We start from the raw sequence: 14,057 nt of genomic DNA, 5'->3' as shown, positions 1-14,057 counted from the left end.
CTGTATATTTATGATTAACTTTTTCCAGATAATTTATATTTTATCTTTTGTTTCTGCTGTGAATGGAAACTGTCCTTCATTGTATTTTATTTGTAATTTTGTAAACTTTTCTCATTACGGGCATTTGGTTGGCTCAATCAGGAGACCATGCAACTCTCAATCTCAAGGTCATGAGTTCAAGCCCTGTATTGGGCATCGAGCTTACTTAATGTTTTGCTCATTAAAATGTGTTTTTAAAATTATTCTTAAGACCACTTAAGAAAAATATTTCTTAAGCAAATATATTTGGCCAAAGCTTCTAGTTTTAAAAATATTACATTACCTGGGGCACCTGGGTGGCTCAGTCGGTTAAGCGGCCGACTTCAGCTCAGGTCATAGTCTCACAGTTTGTGGCTTTGAGCTCCGTGTCAGACTCTGTGCTGACAGCTAGCTCAGAGCCTGGAGCCTGCTTCAGATTCTGTATCTCGCTCTCTCTCTGACCCTCCCCTGCTCACGCTGTCTCTCTTTCTCTTACATAAATAAAACCATTAAAAATTTTAAAAAATATATTTATATTACCGATTTATGTTAAGTCCCTTTTATACATTTATTTACCCCTTCCCTTTTGTTTTCTTTCCAGTTTAGAATTTGTATTACTCACTAAGGTATTTAAAACTTTTTTTCATAAGTTTCTTCATTTTTGTTTCTGGTTTATAAAAATATGCACATAATAATTTTATCAATCTTGACTTTGACATGTTTTATAATCTCATAGTCATATACAAAAAACTAACATACAAAAATAATTGTAATAATTGAATATATTCCATCACATCAAAAATTATATTACTTTACTCTCAAATTCATAGATACATAGGCTTTTTTCTAGTATCATCTCTTTCAATCAATGCTGCAATATCACTGTTCATGCATCGCTAGATATGTGAACATTTTGCTAAGGTATACACACACACACACACACACACACAGAGCATATGTGTAAGTGATAGGGAAACTTATTTTCAATTTCCTTCTTTATTTTTTTTTTTTTTAAATTCTGATTGACTTCTACCATTTGTTTTTATTGTAAATTGTGACATCAGGGTGGATAGTTTATGAGTTTAGAAGTTGGGGTTTGGGTTATTTCCTGGTTCTTCTCTTTGTTGTCGGTTTTTTTTTTTTTTTTTTTTTTTTACAAATAGTTTATTGTCAAATTAGTTTCTACATAACACCCAGTGCTCATCCCCAAAAGTGCCTTCCTCTATGCCCATTCCCCCCTCCCCCCCACATCCATCAGTCCTCAGTTTTTGTCAGCATTCAAGAGTCTCTCATGGTTTGCCTCTCTCCCTTTCCCCCACCATTTCCGCCCTTCTTCTCCTCCTTGTTCCTCCGTCAAGTTCCTCCTAATCCTCCTATACGTGCAAACATATGATATTTGTCCTTCTCTGCCTGACTTATTTCGCTCAGCATAACACCCTCAAGGTCCATCCATGTTGCTACACATGGCCAGATTTCATTGTTTCTCATTGCCATGTAGTATTCCATAAACATGACCACTTGAAACTCACATCTATATCACAACCTTTGGGAATCTAGAAAACTTCATATGTAAAATATAGTTGGAAAGACTACTGACATATTTTTAGGGGGAAATAAAAGATTTGTCATGGAAAAAAATGAGAGCACCTTCAAATATCTGAAAATCCATCATGTTGAAGTGAGAATACATTTGTGCTATTAAACTAGTAATGGTAGAACCAGTTGTGCACTTTAACAACAGATGGAACTGTCTTGGGAAGTAGTGAGCTCCTTATGATTGGAGGAAATCACCCTGGGCTAGATGGTCATTTTTAAGATTGCTGGATTATTTTTTTAAAGATTTATTTTATTCTGAGAGAGAGTAAGAGAGACAGAGAGAGAGGGAGGGAGGGAGAGGGAGAGAGTGCACACAACAGCGAGCTGGGGAGAAAAGGAGAGAGAGAGAGAGAGAGAGAGAGAGAAACTTAAGCAGACTCCATGCTCAGCACAAGCCTGATGTGAGGCTTGATCCCATGACCCTGGGATCATTACGTGAGCCGAAATCAAGAGTGGGAGGCTCGACTGACCAAGCCACCCAGGCACCCCAAGATTGTCTGATTATTTTTTTTATTTTTTTTTAATGTTTTATTTATTTTTAGGAGAGAGAGAGAGACAGCGTGAGCAGGGGAGGGTCAGAGAGAGAGGGAGTCACAGACTGAAACAGGCTCCAGGCTCTGAGCTGGCAGTCAGCACAGAGCCCGACGCGGGGCTCGAACCCACGAACCGCGAGATCATGACCTAAGCGAAAGTCAGACGCTTAACCGACTAAGCCACCTAGGCGCCCCGATTGTCTGATTATTTTAACAGAAATTTAGCTATTGAAAAATTATTTAGTAAAAATCTAATAATATTTTGCTTTCCTATGTACCAAATAGTTGGTAAAAAGAAAAATCAAAACTTTTTTCTTTCCCCCTCCTGAAAAGATAATTTTGTAAAACATAATTACTCCCACTGCAGGGTGACATCAGACTTCTGAGTGATTTCTCGCTTCACTAATGAAATGAATTTCCTAGAATGAGGATGGAGGCTTTATATTGCCTTACCTTAGGAGACTGTAATTGTATGGTTGAGGAGCAGAGGAGGGGCCTCACTACCTCAGGGCATAACCTGAAGGGCCTGCTTCTGCACAGCTTAGTGCTGAGACCAAGTTAAAATGCACCAAGTCAAGAATATATTGCAAATATTTTTTGTATGAAGATTCAGAAGAAAGTAGGAAGCTAAGAAACTAACTGTGGGACACAAAATTTGGAGAAAATAAGGAAGAATTGAAGGATTGGGAGAAATTAAAAGTGTAAATATTTTACATGCATTTGATCACTGTGTTTGGACTAGATAATTTGTTAATTATCTTCTAGATGCAAAATCAACAACTAGAAGATAGCAAAGGAAAGGTTATTCTTGTCTCAAACTGGAAACTACCTAGAAGAGGCAATTCCTGCACTCCACTTTGTTGATTTCCCTCTGCATTGGCTTAAGGCAGCACTGACATAATAGGGTCTGCATCTGAAAAACGAAGGAAAGTATGTCATAACCATTATCTGTCCCTTCTCTTCTCCTCTCATGCTTTCTATTCAGAGAATATTTAGCCATTTGTTAAGCAAATATTTATTGATCATCAGAATATGCCTAGAATGAAGGAGGGATAGATACACAAAGTAGGCCAATGAGGGTTAATCCTTATTGCTTTTTGCTGCTAGGCTTATAAGTAATCTATTGTAAGACAAAGTAATGAAAAGAAAAATTATCCATGTTTAAAATTATCCATGTTGAACAGTTTTATAGTTCTAATGATATACTTTTAAATGGGTACTGATGTAACATCATTTTCTATATAACAAACTTGGTCTTACATCAGAAATGAGAGAATTCTCCACTGGTTTATTTTGTGATCTGAAACATTTGTATCTCTGAAGTATACCAGTAATGAAAAAGTGAATGACTGATTAATGGAGAGGCTTCTGGGTGTTCTGTGCATAGTGAAAGGAATTCTGAGTGACTTGTATAAACTTTACATTTTCATATTATAACTCTGCACTTAGAATTTTAGAGATGAAAATAGCCTTGGAAATAGTCTAGCTCTGTCTCCTAAGGCCAAATCACACAACTAATAAGTGGCATATATTAATTATCTTTTCTTTTTTAAAATAGTTTTTCATGTTTTATTTGGGGAAGGGCAGAAAGAGAGGGGGAGAGAGAATCCCAAGCAGGCTCCACACTGTCAGTGCAGAGCCTGATGTGGGGCTCGAACCTAACAAACTGTGAGATCATGACCTGAGCCAAAATCAAGAGTCTGATGCTTAACTGACTGAGCGACGCTGGTGTCTATTATTTATCATTTCTAATGAGAATATGCCTTAAATATTAAAAAGAAAATGAGATATAACATTGAACTTGGTCTACTCTATTTGGATTAAGAAATCCTAGGAAATTTGAGTGGAAAGGATTTTCTAGTTGTTTCCTATATTTTGAAAAATGAAAAACCTTATCATTCATTAGATATTAGAAAGATGGAATTTGCAGAAAATTTCATTTTCAGAAAATTTTTTTCAAAGGTAAAATGATCCTTAAATTTTGTATTAATACTACTAACTTTATCTAACATGTTTTAACCATTAAGCTTTTCCCTTCTCTTCCTCCTCCTTCTTCCTTTTACTCTTTAATGTTATCTTAGTAAATTACCATAGTATTTGGCAGGCTTTACACAATGCATTAAACATTGTAAGAAGTCCCTCATAGGATCTTCTTAAACTAAAAATTTTAACCTTATCTTTTTTAAAATTACTAACTGTAGTTCTTTGGGATTTTAGGTCTTAGGAATCTTTTTCCTTTCCACTGTTTATTTTCCTCCTTCTCTCCCCTTTACATTGTAAATATGTGATCAGACATGACAGCACTGGCCCAACCTTTCCACATGGAGATAAAAATCCCATAATAGAAGCTCATATGGAGATCAGTTCATGCCTTATTGATCTGTTTACATCTTAAGTAACTTAAGTTTTGGCAGTCTTCTTAAAACTAGATACCATAATTCAACTGCAAAGCTGGAAATTCATGTAAGGCAGGATTTAGTGCTTGAACAATCATACTGAAAGCTTGTAACAGTTTAAACATTTTAAATTGATATGTTTACCTGTATAGTTTTGCTTTAAAAATTTTAAATATTAATTATGGTATATACATGATATGATATATATCTCATGGGAAAATATAGCGTACCAAGCTTCAATCAGTACAATGACAAATATCTACTTTGTGTTGTTGGGTACATAGGACTAAAGCCAAAAATAATTCCTGAACCACTGGAGGTTATGTACGATTTTCTTCTGGCTACATGGTGTCCAACGACCAAAAACCAAAACCAAACAAAACACTCAAGAGGCAACTTACAAGCTAAACCTTACTCTTTTGAAAATCTATCATGCATTCAAAATGCACCATGTATAGTTATATGGAATATTTCTAAAAGGATGGTTTCTGAAAGGTGTCACTCATTTTGCTAAATCCAGGTATGTAAGACGTATTTAGGAAAAGACAAAAGACAAAGTCAGAATACATTGAAAACACAATGGTTCACTCAACATCTATCTTTATGTGACTGAAGGTGGACTCTGATAAACTACTGTTAAAAGGATGAAAGAAACATTATGATCTTTACAGAAACTTCGGAATGTCAACATTGCCTCTTTTTTCCATAAAATGGCAAACTGCTTCCATTAAGCTTCTGAAAACACTGCCAAACAATGTTTTAATGTTTATGATTCTAAATTTCAAGACTATTGATCTAGTCCACTTAACCTTCCTTTCAGGTCTAATTGCACCCATGCTTTGCACCTGACGTACCATTCTCATCTTCAGTTTTATTTGAGTTCCTTAGCATACCCTCCTCCAGCCAGGCCATTTAACACGTGGCTTCATGAATATGTCTTTCATACTTTTACCTTTAAAACTTTCTTCCTGCTATTCCTTTTGCATGAAATAGACTTTTCCTTCAGGTTTTGCTGGCAAATTCCAAGTTTTTAAAGTTTTAGCTTAAATTAAACCTATTCCATGAAACCTTATTTCACCATTTTGGCGTAATTTCTTTCATCTCACTCTAATATTTGTAGTATTAATGTATCACTTGCATTTGTTTTAGGTTTATCATTTTTTATTCTTTAATATGTGTATCTTATCTACCAAATCATGATAGGATCCATATTGTATCTTTTTTTCATACTTCTGCGTTCCACAGCCATCACAGGTGTTAAATATTAGTTGATTTATACAGTTTCATTAAACTAAATTGACTTTAAATTGAATTATCATATTTCTTTTGTCTATATATTAGATACAGTGCAACAACTGTTATATTTTTCTGATTTTCTTTTAGGTAACAAGAGAGTGGCTATATGGCTCACACAAATGAATCAGTGGTATCTGAGTTTGTGCTTCTGGGACTGTCGAATTCTTGGGAACTTCAGCTTTTATTTTTTGCCATCTTCTCTTTAGTGTATGTGACATCAGTGCTGGGCAACATCATGATTATTGTTATAATTTCCTCTGACTCACATTTGAACTCTCCTATGTACTCCCTACTCAGCAATCTTTCTTTTATTGATATCTGCCAATCTAATTTTGCCACCCCCAAGATGCTTGTGGACTTCTTTGTTGAGCACAAGACTATCTCCTTTGAGGGCTGCATGGCCCAGATATTCCTTCTTCACAGTTTTGTTGGAAGTGAGATGATGTTGCTTGTAGCTATGGCATATGACAGATTTATAGCCATCTGCAAGCCCCTACATTATAGCACAATTATGAGTCGGAGACTATGTATCATTTTCGTGTTTATTTCCTGGGCTGTGGGTATTCTTCATTCTGTGAGCCACTTGGCTTTTACAGTGGATTTGCCATTCTGTGGCCCCAATGAGGTAGACAGCTTCTTTTGTGACCTTCCCCTGGTGATAGAGCTGGCTTGTATGGATACTTATGAAATGGAAATTATGACCCTAACTAACAGTGGCCTGATATCATTGGGCTGTTTTCTGGCTTTAATTATTTCTTACACCATCATTTTGATCACTGTTCGTCGCCGGTCCTCCAGTGGGTCATCCAAGGCACTTTCTACATTAACTGCTCATATCACAGTGGTGATTCTTTTCTTTGGGCCTTGCATTTATTTCTATATATGGCCTTTTAGCAGACTTTCTGTGGATAAATTCCTTTCTGTGTTATACACTGTTTGTACGCCCCTGTTGAATCCCATCATCTACTCTCTAAGGAATGAAGATGTTAAATCAGCCATGCGAAAGCTGAGAAACCGTCATGTGAACTCCTGGAAAAACTAGGGATGATCATGAAGGAACCTAATTCTGAATGGTAATGAAGAGACTCTACTGGATCACAGCATCATGCCAATTATATTTGCTAATGGTATGGGTTATTGAATTATGGAATTGGATTTTTGTACTAAGTGCAAGAGTATTGCATAAAGTCAGTTCCTGGTTTAATATTTGAATATAATTTTAACCCATTTGTCATTGCTTATAATTCTAAAGTATAAATTATCTTGAAAATATTTAGTAGTCTTTTTAAATATTTTATAAACAACTTAGAGAATCTAATCTACATAAAATGCTACTCATGTTGCTAAACTTATGTTTCTCTTCAGCTGAACAGATGACATTTTTATACCTTAGAAACAGATAAGCAAATTGAGTTTCTGATACCTTCAACTTATTAATAACATTTTCCATATATTGACATAGTAGAAAGAACACAGATTTCACCTCATTTATGTATATTTGTTATTTATATTTTCTTTCTGTATTGAACACTTTGGTCACTTAAAATTTGATTGTATAGACAGTGGATACCTGAACAACATGGGTTTGAAGTGTGTGGATCCAATCATATGTGAATTAAAAAAGAATAAATACAGCATAACACTGTAAATTTACTATGATTTTCTTAATAACACTTTCTTTTCTTGAACTTATTTTTTTGTAAGAATACAACATATATATAACCATAAAATAAGTGCTAATTGCCTGTTTATGTTATGGGGAGGGCTTCCAATCAAACTTAGGAGTTAAGTTTTGGGGAAGTCAAAAGTTATACCTAGATTTTCAACTATGCAGGGAGCTGGTGCCTCATAATACCCAAGTTGTTCAAGGATCCACTGTATTTCACTATTTATAATTTTCCCTGTCTAGTATTAGGTTCCAGTAACATTTTTCTATTTTTAGATTATTTAATATGTATTTATGCTCATTATAAACCTTTTTCTAGATTTTTTGTATACCAGCAGCATATGCAGACCTTCCTCAAAGTATGACGGAGTTATATCCTGACAAACCCACAGTATGCTGAAAAGGCACTTAATACACGCAACCTATTGAACATCATAACTTAGCTTAGGCTACTTTAAATGTGCTTAGAACACTTACATAAGCCTACAACTGGGCAAAATCATCTAACACAAAGTTTATTTCATTAATAAAATATTCAATATCTTATGTAATTTCTTGAATAGTGTACTGAAAGTGACAAACAGAATGTTTTTATGGGTACAAAATGGTGGTAAGCATATCGTTTACCCTCATGATCATGTGGTTGACTAGGAGCTGTGGATGATGCCCAGCATCATGAGAAAGTATCATACCAGAACATGACCAAAATTCAAAGTACAGTTTCTTCTGAATGCTTATTGCTTTCACATCATTGTAAAGTAAAAAAAATTATAGGTCAAATCATCTTAAATTGGGGACTGTCTGTATATTCATTTTCCATGTTTACTTATTTTTAAGTAGAATAAATTGATTATAATGAATTCTTCATTATTCACAGAAAAAATTTTAAAGTTCTAGATGTACCTAAAGTCTGCCAATGCAAAAAGTGGCAAAATTATTTGATGACCAAATCTGAAATCTATCCTTTCATATTTCTTGGAAAGCAGAAAAGGGAATGTAAGATTCATGTACATCTAATAGTAAGATTTTAAAAATCTATTATTATTGTTTTATTTGTTAGCCAAAGATTTTCTTATATACCTCTCCCTGTGATTTGCATTATGAAAAAGGGCTTGTAACAGAAAGGTTAAATGTATTCTAACAATGAAGACAAAAACCACTTAACAGAAAACAGAAGGCTTGCAATTGTCATCATTCTGGATTCAGTATTTTAATTATAAGACATGTTAGCGGCTATATGCATAGAAATTAACTCTGCATGCTAAATCCAGGTGCAGGCTGTATTTTAGATATAGAAACATAATCTTTTTGAGCCATGTTAATACCTATTAGCTAAGGTTTCTTAGAATTTCAGACTTATTGGTTCATTTGTTCAATGTCAAACATGTTATGATCTTTTAAACTGGACTGCTTTTTATATATTTTTATACAGTGCCAAAAACTTTAAAAATATACAATAAATACTAATGCAATAATTACATGATTGATAGCATTTTTTTTCTTTTTAACTTTGCTTTGCTGGTGAAAATGGAAGTACCCTAATTAAGGTCTCAGAAGGAAACAGAAAACACATTTGGCAGATATTTTGAATATAAGGAACAACTATTCATTTAAGTCATGGCAGAAGTAAATGACATATCCAGAGGCCATCAGCAGGAAATTTTACCACCCTTATCCTGAAGGACAAGACAAAGGAATGGAAACTAGGAAGAGCTGAAGCCATAAAGGGTACCACAGGATACTGAGCAGTTAAGGATGCAACGTACTGCCAGAATTTTAGTGAGGTGGCAGAGAAGTAGAAGTGGTATCAAACCATCCCCAAATTTATTAATTTAAAACAACAAGAATTTAGTTGTGGGTCCATTTCTGAATTTTCTATTCTGTTCCATTGATCTACTTGTCTGTTTTTGTGCCAGTACCATATTGTCTTGATAACTTTAGCATTGAAATATAACTTGAAATCTGGAATTGTGAGGCCTCCAGCTTTGCTTTTCTTTCTCAAGATTGCTTTAGCTATTTGGGGTCTTTTCTGGTTCCATACCAATTTTAGGATTGTTTGTTCTAGCTCTGTGAAAAATTCTGTTGGTATTTTGAGAGGGATTGTATTAAATGTGTAGAATGTTTTGGTCAACTTATCTTAGACAAAACAGAAAAGAACATCCAATGGGAAAAAGACAGTTTCTTCAACAAATGATGCTGGGAAAACTGGACAGTACCATATGATTTCATTCATGTGGAATTTAAGAAACAAATGAATATAGAGGGGGTGGGAAAGAGGGGTAAACCATAAAAGAGACTCTTAACTATAGAGAACAAACTGAGGGCTGCAGGAGGGGAGCTTCTTGGTGGAATAGTTTAAATGGGTCATGAGTATTAAGGAGAGCATTGTTGTGATGAGTACTAGGTGTTGTACATAAGTGATGAATTACTAAATCCTACACCAGAAACTAATATCATACTGTATGTTAACTGACTGGAATTTAAATAAAAACTTGGAAGAAAAAAAGTCTATTTGATATAAGTATTATTATGTGTCTGCTGAACCTCATGTATACCTGATTATAGAATATTAAAATTATTGATTCATAAAGCAAACAAAGTACTTCAGAAATAAATAAATAAAACAAGAATTTTCTATTTACTCACAAACCCATTGGGTTCTTTTTCTTGTCTTGGACAGCAAGTCTAATCTCTGCTATACAGCTTGGTGAGTCTGGAAAATGGAAGATTAACAATGACCTCATTGGCATATTTAGTGGTTGGCAAGTTGGCCGTGGGAGCTCAACTTTCTCCATATCAGGCCTATCATTGTGGTTAGCTGAAACTGGATTAAATCAGTCCTTAAGAGCTAATTATTAAGGTTGTTGCTAAGCTGTTGGTGGCTTGAAATCAACCATGGTATGAGTATTTAGATCACAGACACAAGGAAACACTTCAAGTCAGGGCCCTCCCGAACCCTAACCCAGCTGCACCTAGCACCAGTTCTTTTTTTTTTTTTTTTTTTTTTTTAAATTTTTTTTTTTAAATTTTATTTCTAGGATAGAGAGAGACAGCGTGAGCAGGGGAGGGTCAGAGAGAGAGGGAGACACAGACTCTGAAACAGGCTCCAGGCTCTGAGCTGGCAGTCAGCACAGAGCCCGACGCGGGGCTCGAACCCACGAACCGCGAGATCACGACCTAAGCGAAAGTCGGACGCTTAACCGACTAAGCCACCCAGGCGCCCCCAGTTCTTAAATATCTACCAGCACACTATTGCTTTTGTGCCCTAGGAGCCAGCTTGCTCTCATTCACATCGTGGCCTCAAAATTTTAATAGAGACAAGAAAGAGCAGCTCCAATGCACAACACTTTTGTGCTTTCTATTATCCTTTTGGATAGAACTAGGCACATGGCCGAGTCCAGAGTTGGTATAGAATAGTACTCTGCAATAAAAAGGAAACAACTATTGATTTATGAATGAATCTCGAAGGCATTATGTTGGGTAAAAAAAAAAAGCCAGTATAAAAAGGAAACATATTATATGATCCCATTTATGTGATATTCTCAAAACAACAAAGCTTTGTAGCATTTCATAAAAATAAAAAGTAACCATTTCATAGCCAATTACACATTCAGTTATTCACCAAATCAATACTATCATTTCAGCATATACCATTTGCTAAGTTCTGTGCCAGGTATAATATTGATCTGAGAAACTCAGATGTATGGAGCTAATAGTCTTGGGGTATGGATGTGAGAAGGAAAAACAAACACCAGCATGTAAACAAACATAAGTAAAATAAATTGTAATGAGTATTATGAAGGGAGCAAATAATTTGAGATAAAAAAAGTGGGAGTATGACAGAGGGAAGGGTGTTCAGATAAAGCTGCTGAGTGAAATGACCTTCCTCTCCTCTCCTCCCCTTTGTTTTTTCCCTTCCTTTAAATTTTTATTTATTTATTTAAAATGTTTTTGTTTATTATTGAGAGAAAGAGAGACAGGGCATGAATATGGGAGAGGCAAAGAGAGGAGGAGACACAGAATCTGAAGGAGGCTCCAGGCTCTGATCTTTCAGCACAAAGCCCCAACGCAGGGCTTGAACTCCCAAACCGTGGGATCATGATCTGAGATGAAGTCCGAGCCTAACCAACCACCCAAGTACCCCTCGATTTTTATTTAAATATTAATTAGCTGGCATAGAGTACAACATTGGTTTCAAGAGCAGAATTCAGTGATTCACCACATACAACACCCAGTGCTCATCACTAGTACTCTCTATACCCAGCACTAGTACTCTCTAGACCCAGCACCAATTTAGCCCATCCCCTACCACCTCTCTCCATCAACCCTCAGTTTGTTTTCTATCATTAAGAGTCTCTTTTGGTTTGTTTTCCCTCTCTTTATTCCCTTCCTTCCCATACATTCATCTGTTTGGTGTCTTAAATTCCACATGAGTGAAATCATGGTGTCTTTCTCTGATTGACTTTTCTCTTAACATAATGCATTCTAGCTCCATCCTTGATGAGTGATGTTGAAAACCTTTTCATGTATCTGTTAGCCATCTGGATGTCTTTGGAAAGTATCTACCCATGTCTTCTGCCCATTTCTTTTTGTTGTTGTTGTTTTTGATTTATGTTTAATTTATTGAGGAAATATAAAACTGTTTTCCACAATGGCTTCACTGTTTACAAGTTGTTTTTTTTTTGGAGGGGGTATCGTTTTTTAAAATTATAGTTTATTGTCAAGTTGGTTTTCATTTAACACCCAGTGCTCACCCAAGTGCATTCCTCCATGCCCATCACCCCTTCCCCTCTCCTGCATCCCCATCAACCTTCAGTTTGTTCTCAGTATTTAAAAGTCTCTTACAGTTTGTCTCCCTCCCTCTCCTTAACTATTTTTCCCCTTTCCCTCCCCTATGGTCCTCTGTTAAGTTTCTCCTTTTCCACACATGAGTGAAAACATATGGTATTTGTCTTTCTCTGCCTGACTTATTTCATTTAGCACAACATCCCTGAGTTCCATCCACATTGCTACAAATGGCCAGATTTCATTCTTCCTCATTACCATGTAGTATACCATCATATATATAGACCACATCTTCTTTTTTTAATGCTTTTGTTTCTGAGAGAGACAGAGAGACAGAGACAGAGAGACAGAGACAGAGAGCATGAGCAGTGGAGGGTCAGAGAGAGAGGGAGATAAAGAATCTGAAGCAGTCTCCAGGCTCTGAGCTAGCTGTCAGCACAGAGCCTGTTGCGGGGCTTCAACCCACAAACCGTGAGACCATGACTTGAGCTGAAGTCAGATGCTTAACCGACTGAGCCACCCAGGTGCCCCTGGGTTAGAACTTTCAGTATCATGTGTAAAGTTTTATGGAGGCTATCAGGCACCCTCACCAGGTAAATATAGTAAAACCATTGCTTTCTGGATTCCTAGGAAATATATTAGTCTGGATATTTCATTCTTTCTCATTGCCATTTACTATTCCATTATACAGATAAACCACATCTTCTTGATCCATTTGTCAGTTGATGGACATTTACGCTCTTTTCATGATTTGGCTATTGTTGAAAGTGCTGCTATGAACACTGAGGTACATGTGCCCCTGTGCATCAGCACTCCTGTATCCCTTGGGTAAATTCCTAGCAGTGCTATTGCTGGGCCACAGGAGAGTTCTACTGTTAAGTTTTTGAGGAACCTCCACACTGTTTTCCAGAATGTTCTGCCCATTTCTTAAATGGGTTATTTTAGGGAGGGGTGCATTGAGTTTGATAAGTTCTTTACAGATTTTGGATACTAACCCTTTATGGGATATGTCATTTGCAAATACCTTCTTCCATTCCGTTGACTGCTTTTAGTTTTGTTGTTCCTTTTGCAATGCAGAAGCTTTTTATCTTGATGAAGTCCCATTAGTTCATTTTTACTTTTGTTTCCCTTGCCTCCATTGATGTGTCTCGTAAGAAGTTGCTATGGCTAAGGTCAAAGAGGTTGCTGCCTGTGTTCTTCTCTAGGACTTTAAAGGTTTCCTGTCTCACATTTAGGTCTTTCATCCAGAAAATGGTTCAATATTATTCTTCTGGATGTTACTGTGAAGTTTTCCTAACACCATTTGTTGAAGAGACTGACAAACTAAAATCTAGCGAAGCTGAAATCAAAATTGCTATAACTGAGATGCAAACCCAGTGGATACCATAAAAATGAGGATTGACAAAGCAGAGGAAAGAATTCATGATATAGAAAATAACATTATGGATAAGCACCTGGGTGGCACAGTAGATTGAGCATCTGACTTTTGATTTCATCTCATGGGTTGTGAGATCAAGACCCATGACAGTCTCCATGTTGGCAGCATGAAGCCTGCTTGGGATTCTCTCTCTCCCTCTCTCTGCCTCTCCCCGACTTGTTCTCTCTCTTAAAAATAAATAAATAAGCTTAAAAAAGAAAACTATGAAAAATAAGGAAGCTTAAAAGAAAAGGGAAAGAAAGGTAAAGAATTATGAAGGTAGACAGGGATTTCAGTGACTTATTAAAATGTAATATCATTTGTATCATAGGGGTCCCATAAGATGAAGA

The 14,057-nt window shown here is 36.0% G+C and overlaps 1 protein-coding gene across 2 annotated transcripts; it reads left to right on the top strand.

The window, feature by feature from the left end:
• The first annotated feature begins 5,945 nt into the window (after positions 1-5,945).
• LOC120223740 (olfactory receptor 4K1) lies at positions 5,946-13,910 on the top strand. Of its 2 annotated transcripts, XM_039221966.1 has the most exons (2): positions 5,946-6,876; positions 13,867-13,910. In XM_039221966.1, the coding sequence occupies exons 1-2, from the start codon at positions 5,946-5,948 to the stop codon at positions 13,908-13,910; spliced, it is 975 nt and encodes a 324-aa protein (XP_039077897.1). The 2 variants fall into 2 exon arrangements, with proteins under 2 accessions (XP_039077897.1, XP_039077898.1); XM_039221967.1 differs by lacking the exon at positions 13,867-13,910 and having other exon boundaries at positions 5,946-6,881.
• The last annotated feature ends 147 nt before the right edge of the window (positions 13,911-14,057 follow it).

Source organism: Hyaena hyaena, unplaced genomic scaffold (genome assembly GCF_003009895.1).
Source record: "Hyaena hyaena isolate Hyena2069 unplaced genomic scaffold, ASM300989v1 scaffold_1042, whole genome shotgun sequence".
NCBI lineage: Eukaryota > Metazoa > Chordata > Mammalia > Carnivora > Hyaenidae > Hyaena > Hyaena hyaena.
Note: the sequence above shows the minus strand (reverse complement) of the source record. Positions and strands in the feature narration are given on the sequence as shown.